The sequence below is a fragment of the Manis javanica genome, chromosome 2 (assembly GCF_040802235.1).
Source record: "Manis javanica isolate MJ-LG chromosome 2, MJ_LKY, whole genome shotgun sequence".
NCBI classification, from domain to species: Eukaryota; Metazoa; Chordata; class Mammalia; order Pholidota; family Manidae; genus Manis; species Manis javanica.
The window spans coordinates 157,663,461-157,682,512 of NC_133157.1; the positions used below are offsets into that span (position 1 = coordinate 157,663,461).

The window sequence follows — 19,052 nt, forward strand, 5'->3', positions numbered from 1 at the left end:
CCAAGACAAACTAATTTCAGTCCAACATACTTTATTCTTTTTTTTTCTTTTTCTTGATTTTCAATGATTGAGTATTCAAGATGTTTTAAAACAAGGTTTATTAGTATATTAACAATAGATTTCATTAAACACAAGGAAATTATACATCTTTTAAATTACCCTAAGAGGTTTCCAAATAAATAACTCATTTTAAAAATCACAAAAATCAAACTTTAGGCAACAACTCAAAACAGCCTTTCGTCACAAGCACCTCTACACACACACACACACACACACACACACACACACTGAACACCCACTCCACTAGGATCCTAATGCCAGTTTATTTGACACAGAATTACAGCTCCTTTAACTAAAGAGTTAGGGGCTGAACTGTCTGTTTCATGCTTCTAAATAAACATTAACATTTGGGGTTTGGGGTAGAGGTATGTATTTCAAGAAAAATGCCCACTATAAAGTCTTACCAATTATTCATATTTTCCATCTGTAGATACAAACTTCAAACAACTTTTGTTCGCCCCTTTGGTTTAACATGTCCCTGCAATTACTTCAGTTTATAATAGTATCTTCTCCATCAATTTTAACATGTATTACTAGAATATCAGAAAAAGACACCTTCAAAATTCCAGTATTAAAAACACCTTACATGGGTGAAATTTTTTTGGAGAAGAAATAAGAAAAGATTATTTGAAATATTTTCCCCCTATCTCTGAAGTTATTTTTAGCATCTGATCATTCTTGCTAAAATAAGTATCAAAAGTGCTGAGTTTTCCACAGAGAAAAGTATTCCCCCTTACACTCTTCATTTTTTTGCAGCGTAAAATTCATGGATTAACTGTAGTAATGGGAGTAATGAGTGCTTATTTTCTGGGAAGTTCTCCATATTTCCAAGAGCAAAGCATGTGCAGTGCCTTATCAGTATAACTGTGAATTCAGTAGTGCATCTTTGTAGTGAGCATGCATCATCAAATACTTATAGCACCGAGGCATTTTCTTTTTTTATGTTGCAAAAGCAAATACCCAGGGAGGGTTTTCCTCATATTTGACCCTTCCTGGACTGAATAAAAATGAAGTGCTTAAAATAACCTCTTTAAACATACACAGATCTGATTCCAGTGAATCAAGAAGTCTGGGACAGATACAGCCAGCAGCATCCTAGAAGATAAGGAAAAGAAAGAAGGTAGGAAGGTAGGAAAGATTAACTGCACAAGGCCACTAACTCTGCCTGCCAGCTGTGGCACTCCTTGCATACTAAGACAGAGGAAATGCAAATATAAGTAAAGGCTACCTACTGGTCTGTATAACAGGGAATTAGCAGACCTGCAGTCTAGGCAATTATGGGATTATACAGTATTTGGATATCTATCTGCTACTTAGAATACCCAGTATTCACCTATATGTCAATAGTTGCATTCACATCTGTGCCACTTAGGAAGTTTTAAGTTCACACAAAAATTGCAAAGTATAATTGGCTACCACCCTGGGCTCCTGGGCACACTAGAGGACTTTCAGTAATTCTTCAAGTCCATTCAAACTCTGAAGCTTCTCTTTGGTGTACCTATGGTTGATACAAAAAAGGCTCCAAAAAGAAACTTTCTGGCTCCAAGTTCACCAAAGAATGAACTCTGGAATCGCAGACTGAGGAAGAATTTTCTTGGTGGTTGGTGAAAATAAGGGACTGCCATTTCCTTTCCCAGGTAACTCCCTTCTCTCACGGCTAACTTTTCCCACTGTGCACTCCAGCTTGTTGCTGCAGCTACTAAAGGTAACAACTGGGTCAGTGGTTTGGTATATAACATACAACATTTTGTATACATTGATTTAACATATAACAGTTGGTATATGCTCATTTAAACTTTTATTAGGAAACTTAAAACCCATATTCACCAGAAAACTAATGGAAATGTTAACATTCAGAAGGAGGGAAAGAAGAGAAAGCATATACCCGAAATCCCTAGAGCTCAGATTTAATAAAGCTGAGCCACCTTTCTTCATAATATTTCATTTAAAAAATGCTGAGACTCAATGTTAACAGGGAATTTGGGTTTGTTCTATATTAAATGTGAACTGTAAATAAATACTTGAGGTATGTTATGAAAAACAATTTTAATGTAACTCTTTGCTAAATAAATGAAAATTTACCTTGAAAATCTAAACATAAAATTTTGATGTTCTTAACAGATTTTTTCTCTATTTTACACAAAGAAATAACTTCTCTACTCTTCAGAAACAGTTACACATTAAAGAATGTTTTGTCTTACTATATTATAGTCACAACTTGCCTTTGTTAACCAATACTACTATATGCAACATGTAGGGTAAGAAGTGAGCAATGGGACAGAGAAGTCTGTGTCTAGGCCCTGACTCAGCCATGCTGGACACTCCTAAACAAGTCACTTTACCTCTCTGAACCTCAGTTTTCATGATTTGTTTAAAAAGAATAGTTATCTTACAAATTTATTAAGGGGATTAAAATGAATAGTGTATATTAAGTGCTTGACAAAATGCTCTGCAAATAATCAACACTCAACAAATGTCAATTTGCTTCTTCTCTGAGCCTTTCTTCACCCACCTTAGTTCCAGATGATGTTTGGCTCTTTTCAAGAATTAAATTCACCTACAAAAGTAAAGATTGCATGCTAGTGAAGATAACTGAAACAATGTGCTTCACCTACCCACCCCACCCCCTGAGAGTTTCTAAATTAATAGACTAGACTCAATGATAGTATATTTGAATATTTAAGCCAAGGAATACATTCGACGACAGAGTTTATAAAAGAAAAAGATGACCTTTCCCCAAAACAAGTAATTAGAAGCTTAAGCTTATGGAGAGTGGCAATGAGACTTATAATTAAGATCTGTGACTATAAAGTAGCATGACTAATTATGAACAAGTATATAAGAATCTCATATATACATTAAATGGTGTCATCTATAAAATGGTTGACTACGTAATATGCCAATGATGCTACAAGAGCTCAAAGCATTTGGCGACAACTCTTGATGGGTACATATTCCAAAACTTCAGTCCCTGTGATTTTTATTACTTAGTCTACCTTCTCCAACAACACATTAATGATACACTTGCTATTTATAAGTATCAGATACTTGAAGAAGATATTCATATTGTGGAGCACAATTCAGGCCAATTCATTGAATTCCAACCTAATCAACCCGAAGGATTTCATAGAGTGGCAGATGGTAATTGAGTAAAATGGTGCCTGACGGACAACTGTTGCTGAAGTAGGTGATGTCAAGACGGCGAAAGGAGAGCTTTCCAACTATACCTGCTAAGGTCGTCATGTCTGTCCTGGAGTCCTTTTCAAAATGTACCACCCAGAAAAGAGAAATTCTGAGTGTTGAAACACACAATATTAGCTACCAAAAAAAAAGTGCCAATCCCACCAAAATTATCTCAAGGCAGTTTCTTAATTATCAGAGGAAAATTAAGAAAACACAACCTCTTCCCAAACTATGTATTTTTAGCTCCAACTAAAAAGGAAACTTTCTCTCCTAAAAGATCAAAGATGTCCCATAGAGTAGTAAAGGGAACCTTGGGGCTCCATTGGGGGTATTAAGTTAATCAGCAATATTCTCTGAAGACCTTCAATACATACCACATTGACCAAAGTTTGACAGGGTAATTATAGGCAGCAGTGTTTATTATTAGGACTTAGCCAAACAAGACTTCGCAAAGGGAAGTCCTTGTCACCTGAGACCACTGGCTCTACCCAGTGCAGACCTTATTGAGTCTAATAGTGATAACCATCTGCACAAACTGTACCCAACCAAGAGAACCATTTGACCAATGCCATTCCTAGTAGAGGGGGAAACAACATTGTACCCAGGAACATCCACACACTCCACCAGTGCCACCAAGGATGGAGAACAAAAAGCCTTGTCAATCCATCTGTCAGCGGGTTCTGTCAATCACATCCTCTCCGTGGAAGAGTGTAAACCAGCCAAGGAAATCACCTCCCAAATTAGCCCTGTATAAGATAGGCTCCTCAGCAGACTCAGTTCACAATTATATTGGTATTTGAATACTCCTCTTTACCTCCTAAATCTAATTTGTCATAATTCTTTTTCTGAGCAGTCACATCCCACAAGTTAAGCTGCTATCAGTCAGTCTGTAGGGCTGTCAGGAGCATCTACCCTGAGGGCCAGAGAGAAAGTATTCCAGATGGCACCTAAGTCAAAGTGACGTGCTGGGAGGTACTGAAAAGGATGATGGATAGTGAACCCAAAGTACATTTAGGAACAGAAAAATCGCTTCAAGGAAGTTATAGTGGGAAGGAATCATAGAGAGGTGTAAAATGATTCTAACTAATTCTAAAGTAGGATTCAGTGTGACAAACCAGTTTATTTTAAATAATCTTCAATAACTACTTAGGATTTAATTACTCAATTTCCAGAGCAACCACAGCAGTTTTCTGTACATAAAAAAGATAACATACAGATTTGCTAGTGCTTCCAGATATATGTAAGCACAGCTGATAAGGTGGGTCTCAGTCTTCTGTTTAATCTTTTTCCCAACTATGTTGAGTATCAAGTTTACAATTCTTAATTACCCTTGTGTGGGCCCTTAAAAGCTACAAGAATTTCTACAGCAATTTTCTTTGGATGAGAAAGCCATCGTTTCTTATTATGCATCTCAAATTACAATTCTAGCCATACTGTTCAGCACTCCAGCTTTAAAGCCCCTTAGGAAAGAATACTAGAGTTTATATTCAAGCTATCAGATTTAGGATTCAGCAGCCTCTAACTATCTTACGATGGGGCTGAAAGACTAAAAGAGAATGTGTCTTTTGAAATGAAGTAGCTATCCTTTTTAACACATTAGTCATATGGTTCCTCTGAAGCATTTGAAAAATTCGACCTGATTTACAAGTCTGCTATGGCTTAAAATGCTATTAACAGTACGTTAGAGAAAGTTTAGATTCCTCTTTTCAAAAACATCTGCTTTAGTCTCTGAAAGCAAAAGTAACATGCTGCACTTCAATTTTCCCAAATTGCATAGTTGAGGCGAATTTATTTGTGCTTTGTAGCTGAACTCACAGTAGGTGTTCACATCTTAAAAACTGTGTAAATATAAAGTCATGGTCAAGCTCACCATCATTTGGAGTGTATGCTAATGATGTATACCGCCATTTCACCTCCCATGATTTTGTTAACCACGTACCTCAGCCTTGTACCAGACTGGAGCACGAGCATTAAATTAACACTGCGGAAATGGTAACAAATCTATCTAAACAATTCCTTCTTGGAGAGAAGGGGGGCCGGGGAAGGCGCTCAGTCTTGTTGAGGTATCCAGCCCTCCACCAATAGTGGCTGTGTATACTGAGTTTTGTTGGTTTGAGGATTGTATCTTTCGTGGTTAAAAAAAGAAAGAAAAGAAGGCACGGGTGTTTCTCATCGCCATATTCAACTCAACCAACAAAACTAAAGTCTCCCGTTTCCAAGCTTCACGAGGAAGGCTATACGGCAGCAGGGCTTTCTTCCAGCCCCGGGTCCAGGGAGGAACTTATTGCTTCTGGGAAGGGCCCCGGATAGGTCTGTGCTGTGTAGTGGATCCCTTTTTGCAGGCCCGCCTCTTCCTGGAACTCTCCGTGGCTGCTGAAAGCTGGGCAGGACCGAGTCCGAGTGTACCTATCGGCATTGCTGGTTTGACCCACCAACTCGCTCACGGTGCTCAGAGGGAATTCTCTCCACCTCTGCCTCTGCAGTTCGTCTTCTTTGTGTTTAATGGAATACCAAGCCAGAAAAATAAAAATAAAGCCAACAAATTTGAGGCCGGCCGCCAAACCAAAATAGACAAAACGAAGTGATGTCACATTGTACTCCCAGCAGGAGCCTTGCACCCCACACTCCTGCTGCCAGAGCATGCAGGTGGTGTCGATAACCGCTCCGAAGTAGATGGGAGTAGGAATGTACGCTAGAGGTGCAGAGAAAAGAAAAAGAAAACTGTTTGGAAAACATAAGAGAAAACAGATCTGTAAATTGACAAGATCCTTTTGGCTCTAAAACCAGTGAGAGAGGTTTTCTTATGTTACTTTGTTTTTTAAAATATAAGTCACATCTTATCATTATATACTTATTATAAAAATATTCACTAAATTGTAAATAATTTATACATTCCCATTTGCAACTCAGTCAGAACATGTTAACAATTTTTAGGGTCATGAAAATGTCTATTGCTAAACATGCAATTAAGGAATCCTTTTAAACTTATCAAAATCAGATTTTGTTAAATACTCCAAGAGGCTCTTGGGAACCCTTTATGACCCACTAAAATACAGCACACTTGGTTCTTGTGGGTTGGTTTCTGGTCCTGGGATGCAGGGAGAGGATGACGAAAGCATGGTCCCCTGTAAGTCAGAAACTACATCAAATGGCATGTGATAAAGGCACTTGGGACATGGAAATAATTAAGGCATAAAATTCATCTTTGAAGCTTATAGAGCATCTGTGTTGAGTAGTAGCTTCATTATTTGGGTTATCACATAGACTTTTCTTTACAAAAGAAAGTCCACCCAAGTAGACTTCCATTCCCACGTACCCCTTTGCTGAAATGTGTCCTCATCCCTAACTCGGTCAGCTTGCAAGTAAATTTAAATTTATCCTTTAAATTCCTGACTCACTGGCATGCCACTATATCCTCATTGTATTTTGCACATACCTGCATTTTATCAACTATCACACAGTATTTTAACTGTTTGCAAATCTGTCAGCCATAAGCTCCTTGATGGCAGGTGCCAGGCCTTTTATTCTTTGTATCCTAAGGCCCTATCAGGACAGCTATGGATCCTCAATAAGAGTTTATACAAGAAAGTGATGGGAGAGAAGGAATGGGGGTGGAAGGTAATAAGAGAGAAGGGAGGGAGGGATGGAAGGAAGAAGGAAAGAGGACAGGTAGGCTAACAGCCCAGGAGGCTGTGAGTGACACATTTGTAAATATATTGTATTCATTTAAAAGATTTATTCACTCAATTAAAAATTAACTATTAAAATACTTAAAGTTCTTTTTGCTTTGCCATTGGGGAAATGGAAATGGGCTCATTGGCCTGACTATATTTTTTCATAATCAACAGAACTTAAGGTTCACTTAAGCAATAAATGCCTATAATGTTTTCCCTCCTTATTCCTTAAACTGCAGCGTTGATCTGCTGGCTTACCTTTACCTCTGCATCTGTATCAGATCACCCCAATTCCATGACAGCAGAGACAGGACAGCAAAAAGGAAGAACTATTGTTTTCTTTTCCTATTCATCTAAGCCTTCTTTGAAAACAACTTTTCCATTTTCAACGAGAAGTATAAGACAAACTTCTTAACTGTATCAAAGTATGCCAGAATTTCTTTCAACCAGGATGTTTTGAAAAGTGGTACCTTCCAAGTCTTATTGGTACCAAAAATCAAGGCGCCCAACCAGTGCAAACACAAGCCTTTGAACCTTGCTGGAAAGTGCTCACTCTGGGACTGGGCCACCAACCACCACACAGGACAAACTGAGAACCTCAGGAGGATTCATGTTTCAAAGAGTCAGATGACACCCATTTAAAGTGTTTTACTTTCAAAATGGAAATAAAAAATTAGAATAAAAAAGCGAATTTTTCTACCTTGTGGACAATGATACTATTACTGGGTGAGATAACAGCTTAAGGAAATAACTGATTGTTGCTTAAGAAAAAAAATATGCTTAATGATAAGAAAGTCAACAAAAAATACACTGCAATTGATCAAAGGGAATGAGCCACTTTACCTACTATTTCCTGGGCATTGCCCCAAACATCACAGGGTGACAAGGTGTCTGTACAAATCAAAATGATACTCTTCATGCCGCAACAACCTGTGGCTTAGCACACTGTCTAGCACTACCGAGCTTCTCTTGTCAATAAGTAAAGGGTAGACCCTAGATGTCCATTTGGGGATCTTTCTTTTTTCTTTTAAGAACTTTTTTATTTCTTCTCTTCAGAGAACTTGATAGACATACTCTTTGTCCAGTCTAATAACATAATTGTGGAGAGCAGTAAGGAATTGAAATTTTCACCAATAAAATGAGCACTGTGCTCCACTACCTTCATGATAAGAAAGCACATAGGTAGGAAAACACCAGTATCATAAGGCCAGTCACAATTGCTTGGTTCAATATTTTCTACCGTACAAAACTTTCTGGGGAATTAAACCCAAGTTCATGTTCACAGTGAAAAAGAAAATGATCTAAAGTCAGGTTTGTTTTGTTTCATCAAATAAAGAAACAGAACTGGTTAGCTTTTAGTTCCAATCAGAAAAGAAGGAAGTTGTAAAATCCTAGCTGCTACTCATGGTGACACATGAGTCACCATTTTGAAAGGGCAGTGAGTTTTTACCATGTGTAAGGAGGAGCTAAGAGGCACACTTGGAAATTCAGTAACGTACCAAGTGTTCGCAGCAAAACAAACTGCATTCCCAGTGCGAAAGGTCTCTCCTCATCTTCCACAGACCTACAGTGAAGTGACAGAAAGAAGTGTTTTAAAATGCTGGCCTGCTGAAATCCAGAAAATGAATGTCAAATCAAGAGTGCTTACTGCAGAGCTGGGTTCACTCTAGAAATTGTGAACAATAGCTAAATAAGACTGCTGATGGCTAGGTCAGGCAATAAAGATCTCCCCAGCCAAGACGCCAAAGAAACTCTGATGGTTTCCTTGTGAATACCGCTGGGGAAGCCCAAGGTTCAGGGCTGATGCAACAGAGATGGCTCTAAACTGAGCTTCCAAAATCAGTTGTTAAAAAATATATGTAGCATTTTATCCTAACTACTGCATTCTTTTTCTGTTTGCCTGCACTTTCCAGAATGCTAAGTGTATATACTGAAGGTTCCTTCTGTAATATCTCAAGGAAAATTATAGAGAAAAAGGTTTCTTAAAGAAAGTAGAGTCACAAAACGTATAAGATAAGTCAAAAGTAAGAGAAAGAATGAATTCCTCCCAGCCTCATTTTTATTTCTTTTCCTAAAATTTATAGTCTAAGTAATTCTCACAAGGCAGAAAGACTAGAGCCTATTGATTTTGTCATTAGCAAAGATAAAGGGGCTCGTTTTCTAAACTTTTGGGTTAGAAGGCAACTGGTGATTTGCCATGTTTGATTGCCATAAAACAGGTAGCTCTTCCTGGGTCATTTAACATCTCTCATAGAATTAGAGCTCAAAGAATTAGAATTACAGAACTAGATTATTAACAATTCACATTGTTTTAGTGATGAAGTGCCTTATCCTTTCTATCCCATACACATAGGACTCTAGGTATATAACATAAAATTTTCATGCACACTGCACTTGCCTTTCCCAAAAGGGTTTATTTTCCCAGAGCATTTTGCCCAAGGCTGCACACATAGTTGTTACTCCCTAAAGTTGTTAGTTACTCCCTAAGTATCTGCTGATGGAGGAGTTGATAAATAGACCAGTGGGCCCTTCATGCACCATTATCTTACTGTCAAGGAATGTACTGTCAGGGGAACATCTAACTCAGCACCCCGTAGAAGGGACGCTAGAACGTGCATGCAAGCAGTCCAATTTCTACAAAGAATGGAGCCTCAGCAGGTGCTTCCCACCAGGTGTACAGCACTGTGCGGTGCTAAGGGGTCAGGGAAGAGATACAAGAAAGATTAAGAGCTGACACCCCTTCCTCACTCCATTGCACTGCATCCCCTGTGCCCCTGCTGCTGTGGGTGAGTTCCTGTTTCTTCACCATGCTTTCCCCTTCCTTCCTTTGCCCACTGAGGTCTTTCCTGAAAATACCAGCACATTGATTTGAATGTGCTAGTGTCAACAATAGGACTTCTATTAAGATAGCTTCCATGTTCTCTTGTGAGGAAAAAAAAAAACACCAGGATAATGTGGCAAAGAAAACACAGCATGAACAACCAAATAATTACATTTCCCGGTCTGACCTTTCCTTGACTCAATTCTAAAGTTTTATAAGGTAGTAAAGTTACTAAAATCAGTATTTTGAACTGGAGGCCCAGGAAAGACTTTCATGGATCCTAGAGGTGTTGACTGTCTACAAGGTCGCAGATCATATTCTTTGCTGTATGCATGATGTTGCAACTTCACCAGATGGCTTCCTGCCTCCTCTGGGGCCAGGCTTCCTGTCACTGACACAGTGATGGCTTCAGCTCCTGAAGTCGACCCTTTCAGGGCAGCGACTCAGGCACCAAAGGCAATCAAAAGAAGTTTCACCGGAGTATAGGAATAGCGCCCATCTGAATAAAGAAAGTTCTAGAGTATGAAATGTTACAACCTTCCCTTTCCTTCCCAACGTGAGAAAACTCACTTCAGTTCGCCAGGCTAACATCTGAGTGTTTTCCTGCCCAACCTAACGCTGCTTTCCTCTCTGCTTCACCACATCGGCCCTGGTCTGGATTACGCACTCTGGTGATTCTGAGTGTATAACCCATCCTAGAAGTTGAATGCTTTCTCACCTGAGTGTTACTATGATGGCTGATGGTTGAGCACATGCTGTGATGAAGGTGACTATGAAAAGAAAAATTAAGAATGGGATGAGGGTGTTACAGGTCCGTTTACACTTCCCAGACACAGCATAGCCATTCTCGTTGAGATATGTTTTGACAATAACCACACGGAGCTGACTGCGCTGTCCCACTGTAGGTGGAGTAATCACTTGCCGGCTTTGGACACAGGTGCATTCTGTGTAATTCCTTATCTAAGTGATAATAAAGACCAGTTATTTGCCAATCAGAAGCAGAATTCAGCATAGGAATATTAAGACAAAGTTAAATGCTTTAAGATAATTCTAGTATTTAAAAATATGCAGAATATTGAATTGAAAATATCTTCCTCCTTGCTAACCAGAAGGGCCCAAAGTGTGTGTCTAGCAACATCAAAGTCTGCTCATCAAAATTGTTTAAATCTAAACCTTTATAAGAAGCTTTCAACACTCAGTTCTATAGTATTCACATTCCACATGCTCGTTTTTGGTCATCATCACATGCTGCTTCAATTACTACTTAACTCTTGGGCCCTCTGACTCTAGAGAAGCCCGTCAAGAGCAAGAAGCAAGCCTGGGGTTTTTTATGCTCACCACAGCACCTGGCATAACTTGGAACACAGTGTAGGACCTAAAATAAGTATCTGTCAAATAAATGCAAGAACTCGTGATGCAACCGTGATGACTTCATTGCCAATATCAGTGAATCAACCTACCGCTGGCTGTTTCATGTGAAACCAAGTAATTCAAGGGACTAAAGTAGGTGTTTTAAATGAAAACACCATTACATTGCTTTTGCTGAGTGGACATCAGCTGAACTCACTGTGACTGTGACTTCAGCCACTTAGAAAGGCAATTGGAGCAAATATGAAGTTGGGGTGCTGCTGAGCTGTCTGTGCTCCAAGGACTGCTGGACTCTTCTCCCAAATGGCAGCTGTGCAGCTGACCAACCCATTGACTCCAGGGAAGGACTCTGCACCAGGAAGAACAGGTCTCACTGTTGCTTTCAACTTCGTCACATGTGAGCTCACCGATTACATGCCAGGGAGCCAGCAATAGGAATTCTCAATTTATCACCACAGGTTAAAACACAGAAATTGAATAGGACAGCCCCAAAACATGCAGTCAATGGTGCAATCCCTTCTCACCTGCACAGAACAAGCAAATGACCTGAACCTTTTAATCAAAGCAGCCTCCTACGATCTGTTCTTATGCGAAGAATGAAACCAGGCTCAATAAAGAACCAAGTAGACTATGAAACCTTCTCCCACAGTATTACAGCTTATTTATAATTCACAAGGAAGGGAATTCTAAAAATAGCCTATTCTTGAACTGACAGAAATATCTTTACTCTGAAAGTTAAAAAAATCTCTTTCTGAACTGATTATTTATGAAAAGTGGCCTTCGCCCATCTTTGCACTCTGATTAAGGAAAATGCTCTCCTATTCTCTACAATCAGCACCAACTGTGATCTTCTTGACCTTCAAGTCCATCACAAGAGCCCTGTCAAGGTAACAGTTGAGAGGCATAGCACTCAACCTTATCAAGTTTCACTGAGCTGGCACAGAATGCAAAGTAGAAGAGGGTTGACATGGAACCAAATCACTACACCCAAATGCTCCAATCATCCCTGGGGAAAAAAATGATAGTATTGAATGATTTTCTTTCCTTTGCATTTTTGTCAGAAGATATTTTGCAGTTATTTGAAGTTTCTTACAAAGGGAGACTGAAGTCATGTATTTGCACAAGAATTCTAATACATCCTTGTCACAGGATGCTGGACTAACAACAGAAGAGGAATTTGTGAAATATACTCACCCCAGTGCTAAGATTACCGCTATTAACACAGCCAGCCAGACAAGGGTTAAAGTATGTAATCCCATCTGATCCACAGACTGGCTCATACTCATGTGTTTTGCAACCACAATTAACATTGCAGCTTCCTGTCAGATTCCTATGGGACATGGTGAGAGAAGGTCTAAGAGAAAAAGAAACAGATCATGAGCAACATTAACTAAAACAAAACTGATAGGGAAGTTCTTGATATTAAGTAATTTGTCCATTTCAGAGATGATACTGCCACTAAATCAAAGCTACGGTGCTCTGAAATACTCACCCTAGAAAATTATTATTATGACTTTTAAACAAAACATAAAGAAAGACATTTCAATTTACTGGTACTATAGATTCAATACTTTGTATTAAATTATCTATCCTGCCTCAATTCTACCCATCTTGGAGCTATGGATCTGGGCTTCAGAATTCTATCACTTGTTTAACTATTCACTTACTATAGACACTTGGCTTTCTATCTTAATAAGTTTGGGCCTCAATTTCTTAAACTGTAAAATAGAGCAAAAACTTCCCTGTGCCAAATCAGTAATATCACATCACTATGATCATATAAACATGGAATCCATCAACCACAGATGTCAACACAGGTTCCTTTGACCAAATAGTTTAACTGTTCCATAATAAATTATCCAAGAAAGACACAGGACTCTAGAAAACCAAAAGGAAATGATTTTCAAAGAAGATCAGGAATTATATCACTAGCTTGATTTGAATAACCAGAGAAAAAAGATTACAGAGTCCTTCCTTCAGAATGTCCAGATCTGGATTCACAGTCAAACATGGTGGGTTTTGTTTTCTCATGAGATTATGATGCCTGATTCAAAGAAATGATACATTATGAAAGGCTCTAATAAAATTAGTTCAGGCAACAAATACAAAAGAAGGAAAAAGGCAAGTAAGGATACAGGGCTGGGAGGGAAATGTAAGGAAATGTGGAAGAATGGAGGCAGGCAGGGCCCAGTGGGACCCATGGAAGAATAAAATAGAATCTTGTAGTGCTCACACTCAGTGACCCCTTTCCTTTGCTTTCATGAACACCCCACTTTAAGTTGTCAATGATGAAATACTGTTCCTAAAGCCACATGAGTTAGGACTCCTTGATTCATCTGTCCATCTGTTCATGTTGCATCCATTCAGCAAATATTTTAGGATATCTGTTATGTCCCAGGACCTATTTTTTAAAGACTATTTTGGGTAACTACTCATCTAGTAGCATAGCCCATCCCGACCATACATATTAACCTATAAACATAAAGCATTGTTTGCTCAAAGGCTTCTCTCCCGTATCCTCTTTCATACTTTGATAACTGAGTCCTCAAAGTTAATACACGGAACAAATTCATAGCAATATTTAAACCTTTTCAAGAAAGCTGCCTAAAGAATAAGAGAAAAACACAGTAAAACTCCATTCTTCATTCATGTCACTCCACAGAAATTTTATCACAAGACTTTGATAATTGTTTTCACAAACTCTTAGAATCATACTCTTGCATAGTTTGAGTATGCCTAACCAAATGTGATCCTAGAGCAAGAGTTCTCCACAGGGTGATTCTGCCCCCAGGGGACATTAGTTATGGGAGACATTTTTGTTTGTCACAGTTGAATAGGTGCTACAGGCATCTTGTGGGTAGAGGCCAGGAACACTTCTAGACATCCTCCGTGTCCAGGACAGTGCCTCCCCAACAAATAAGAATTAACTGACCCACATCTCAAGAAACTGAAGCTGAGAAACCCTGTTCTATACCCACCACCACATTCCACAATGACATGGAGGTCCAGGGAGGCCAGATGACTCACTACAAAGCTGATGATTGCTACTTCAACTGGTCATATGAAAATACTCTCTTCACTTGTTCTTCAAGAACTAAATTACAAGCCATGACCAAATAAAAGGACTTTTCTGTATGTGAATGCTTAGTCACTAACAATGACAAGTTTCAAATCCAAATAGTCACTGCCATTGCTGTTTCGAGGTTACAAGGCATTTCTTATGAACAGCATACTTCATAGTCATTTATGACAGCCACAGATTCTAAACATCTCTCCTTTATGGATATGTCCGCTCAAGAGAAAGGAATCTAAAGAGAGTATCAGCTGATGCTCAAAATATACTGATGATAGGAAGACAAAAGTTTTCCTGAATTCTGGAAACAGAGCCACACACCCAGCTAACTCCTGGGTAGGTTTGCTTTTCTCATAAGACCATGGTGTCTGATACAAAGGAACGATACAATAAGAAAAGCTCTAAGAAAATCAAAACAGGCAACACATGTAAAGAGCAGTGAAAAGAAGTGGTCAATCACAAAATGCCACTAGAGAAAAAAAAGAAAGATGCCAATATGGTTAATCCTTTATACTGGGCTGATAAAAAAAAAGAAAGAATTTTTTAGAATAACAATGTCTTATTTGACTATCACTCACTCTCCAAAAAACAGACTAGATTATAAAAATGGTGCCAGTGTTTAAATCCAAGTAAAACCAAGTGATTTCATCATCCTGATGTGAACCCATTGTGGAAGTACAAAATACAGAAGGGCTGCAGTACAATGCATTTATCCTGTGCAAAAGGACTGTGCATCACATATCACCTCTCCATAAATGAAAGCATTTCTGACAAGTAGCTCTGCAAATAAGTGTCTTGTTATAACTCAGAGTCAATGTATTAATTCCAAGTGAGGAACAAGTTATCACTAACAAATATCTTATAATTGCATAGTCCAAGATGCAATTATATACTAATTGCACACATGATATACTACTATAAAAATTATGGAATTATAGAATTAAAGAAGATAGGAGCAGTCTCTGAGATTACCTAATACAACCTACTAATTTTAAGAAATAAGAAACTATGAGACATGTAATGACATGCTGCACAATTGTTGAAGCTTCAAGAAAACCAGTCAAATGAAGAAAAGAGGGAATAAGAGCAAGCTTGTTGTCCAATCTTTATTAAATTCATTGTTTAAGGATCAATGTTTATTTAAAGTACTATATAATAATTAAACTGGTTGTGGTTTAACATGTTTAACATATCTGTACCATGGGGCCATTACAGCTGGGTATGTAAGCACATAATTTCTCTCAAATCCACAAACATATACAAACAGTGTGGCATATCACCTCACCCCAAGACCTAAAGAACACTCTTGAAATTTCCCATTTGACATACATCTACTGGTCTCTACAGGTCAGAGAGGACTCTAACTTTTTAGCCTCCTCTTAAGTTATTCATCAAGAAATATGCCAAGTAGGAATCCATGCATCCTATTCTCAAGCCACACATGTTAAAAAACTATGATTCATGCAGCAAAAACCTTTTTAGCAAAATACACCAATCAACTGGAAAAATTTGATCTCTTTCTAATAATTTCTTAATCTTTATTATCTCAGTTTTTAAGAAAACTTCAATGAAAATGTTTTTAAATTCTACTAAAATTCTTGGCTTCATATTAAGATTCTTCCTTGGCTATGTAACATAGTTAATAACTTCAGGTTTATAATTACTGTTATCATAATAATCATCATTATCATCTACAAGAACAATACCAGTGCTCTATTTTTATTCCAGTAATTATGCACTGAGATCTCCACATATGTCACCTCATTTATTCTTCCTGTGAATTAACATTATTATGACTGTGCCTCCATCTTTCAGATGAGGAAATTGAGGCTTTGATAGGATAGGTACTGTCAAAGTTCACAAAGCTAGTAAGAATCACAGATGAATTTAAACCCAGTTACCTCTGCTCCATAGTGTGTGCCCTTACACCTCTACAGCAGAAGGGCAGCTTTGTGTAACTGCCTGTAGTTTTGCTTTCTCTAGAATGGGTCTTCTGAGTGATTCATCCTGCTTCCTTCTTCCTCTAATGCATCCTTTCTGGCACTCAGCTTTCACTGTGCCTGAGCATTAGAGTCAGAAAGAATGGGCTCAATTCCATATCTGCAATCCAGTGCTGTGAACAAACCTACAGAGATTTCACACTTGTAATACAGAAACCACAATATCTGTATCACATGATTAAACTGAGGAAGATTAAATGAGGAAATGCACATCTAGTGTCCAACTTTGTACCTGGCATGTAACAGGCACTAAAGTACTGGTGAGCTTACTTTATCTACACATGGCAGAAGCATTGGTGAATGAAAAGTAACACAATCACATGCACAAGGAACACAGAAGAACTACATGACTTTTTTTTTCCTGACTATCGAAGATCTCATTTTCTAATTTATTCCTACAATGGTAGGATAAGAATAAGAGTGGGATACAGTTGCAGGCCTACCATTTAGTAGCTGTATGACACTGGCCACATCTAACAGCCTATGGCTATTAATGCCCCTCCTGCTACATGAGAGCAGAGCAAGCATCAGCAATGAAAGGGAGTATGTGAAGATATATGTAATCACATGGGTTTACTAGAGGACTATATTTGTGAAAGTTTAATCACTATTTTTATTGTTAAAATCTCCTTTAGCTTTGTAGTTAACACATTCAAACCGAGTATAACTTGAAATTTTTATATGTGCAATAACCTACAACTTACACAAACCATCTCTTTCAATCCAGAATAATTTTTAATATAATGATGTGTTCCTTATTTAGAGTTTTGAAATACCTTTATTTATTATTAAAATAATACATATTCATTGTAGAAAATTTAGAAAACGCAAAAGGACTAAAAGATTAAACCAACACATAATGCTACCACTCAGGAATATTGACCTTTGTGCTTTCAGTATATGACCTTCTGGTCTTTTTCTCAGTATGCATATAAATTAACATTAATAACATACTGTTCCCAAGATTTTATGTAGAGTTCTAAATTCTGTTTTTTCTGCTAAGATTACATAATGAACATTTTCTATTAACTATGTTAATACAAGCTTATGGAATGATAAATTTGATCCTGAGTTTAATAATATTCATAGGTGCTTTTGAAATAAAAAGGCTTATTATGTTAAAACAGATATATAGTCTTATAGATTTCATGTGACTTGTTTAGATCTAGGTTACAAAACTTAAAAACTCATTGGAAAAAAATATTCACTTATATTTCACATCCCCTTTATATTTCTAAATGAAGTAAAACAAGTTTTACTTTTGCATTGTTTGTGTCCCCCAAATAGAACCAAAAATAGACTGAATTATATACTTAGAGCTAGAAATTTACTATGTCTATAAATAAAAATAGCTAGAATAATCTAAAAACATAGATACCTAAGCTCCTTTAAGTAAATTGTTTTTCCTTTACTTTTCAGGAATTTCCTTAAAAATTAGTAATATTTATAAGACATAAAAGGTTTTAGTGCCAATAGATTTAAACAATAGGAAAAAAACTTCAGTAGGTTAAACTGTTCATGAGATACAGATGAGGAGATGAATGGCTTAATTAAAGAATTTAGGGATGATCTGGCCAGAAACACTAGTCACCCAGATGGCTGGTAGTCAAGTACTATCTTAATACATACACCATGTGACAGGTTGGCAAAATTACGGGTGCTGACAAAGAGGACGCAACTCTGGGGACTTGCAACAAAGGTCTGAATTAACAGACTGTATTTAATTTCTATAGTCTTGGTACTTTGGGGCACTAAAATTGTGCCAACAGAAATAAAACATCAGCAGAAAATTACATCCTCTAAGATTTTTGAACCTGGATTGACAGGGTGGATCACTCTATCCAGCAACCATTCCAAATACAGGCTTCCTCATCATTTCCTAACTCGAGAAATCATCACTGAAAAAGCTCTGGCCCGTAACTCAAGTCACAAAACCAGAAGATGATATTTTAAAACTAGATTTTAGTTTAAGTTCAAAGATATGACACTTGATAAATGAAAGACAATAAAGCTAGAATTATTAAATAATTTATCAAGACTTAGTACTACTATTGAAAAATTCTGTACATGGACATCAGATTTAACCTCATTATCGACAAAAAGGTAAAGAGCAAATAACTCACATTATGTAATGTGTTTATATAAAGAATTACTTAAGCCACAGTGTTCAAAATAAATGCTGGCTCTTTTGGCTGTAAGATGATTAGGACACACCTGTGTGAAATACAGTTCAGCAGACACAGAGGGGAGGCAAAACACATTTCATAATTAAAACTGCAGGGAAATTGTGGGTGCTTGGAATGTTAATTACTTGAGTTAATTACTTGAGTTGGAAATGGACAGGGATATAACTAGGGCTCCTAGGATCTTCCACAATGAAAATCAGATTCTCAAATTTAAATTTCTTTCTTTCTTTAATTTTATTTTATTTGTGGTTAGAACAGTTAACATTAGATCTACTCTCTTAACACATATTTAAGTGTACAATACAGTACTGGTGACTATAGTACAGTGTTGTACAGCAGATCTCTAGACCTTATTCACCTTGTTTAACCACAACTGTATGTTTACTGATTAGTAACTCCACATCTTTCCCTGCCCACAAGCCCCTGACAACCAACATTCTGCTCTTTGAATCATGAATTTAACTATTTTAAGTATCTCAAATGGGCAGAATCATGCAGTATTTGTCTATGATTGGCTTATTTCACTTAGCATTCTGTCCTCAAGGTTCATCCATTTTGTTGCATGTTGCAGAATTTCCTTCTTTATTAAGGCTGAATAGTATTCCATTGTATGTACATATACATATATTTTCTTTATCCACTCATTCATTGATGGACATTAGGTTGTTTCCACATCTTGGCTATCAA

General features: G+C 37.6%; 1 protein-coding gene across 9 annotated transcripts in view; it reads right to left on the reverse strand.

The window, feature by feature from the left end:
• The window catches only part of SLCO5A1 (solute carrier organic anion transporter family member 5A1), a 135,502-nt gene continuing 116,450 nt past the window's right edge, over nucleotides 1–19,052 (reverse strand). For 3 of the 9 annotated variants that reach the window (XM_036998224.2, XM_073229660.1, XM_073229659.1), the window contains 4 exons: nucleotides 12,301–12,460; nucleotides 10,457–10,698; nucleotides 8,417–8,481; nucleotides 1–5,935 (listed from right to left, as the gene is read on the reverse strand). In XM_036998224.2, the coding sequence (XP_036854119.2) occupies nucleotides 5,478–5,935; nucleotides 8,417–8,481; nucleotides 10,457–10,698; nucleotides 12,301–12,460 (925 nt within the window). In that variant the 3' untranslated portion in view covers nucleotides 1–5,477. The remainder of the gene's footprint in view (nucleotides 5,936–8,416; nucleotides 8,482–10,456; nucleotides 10,699–12,300; nucleotides 12,461–19,052) is intronic. The other 6 variants (XM_073229662.1, XM_073229661.1, XR_012128245.1 and 3 more) reach the window with 5 other exon arrangements.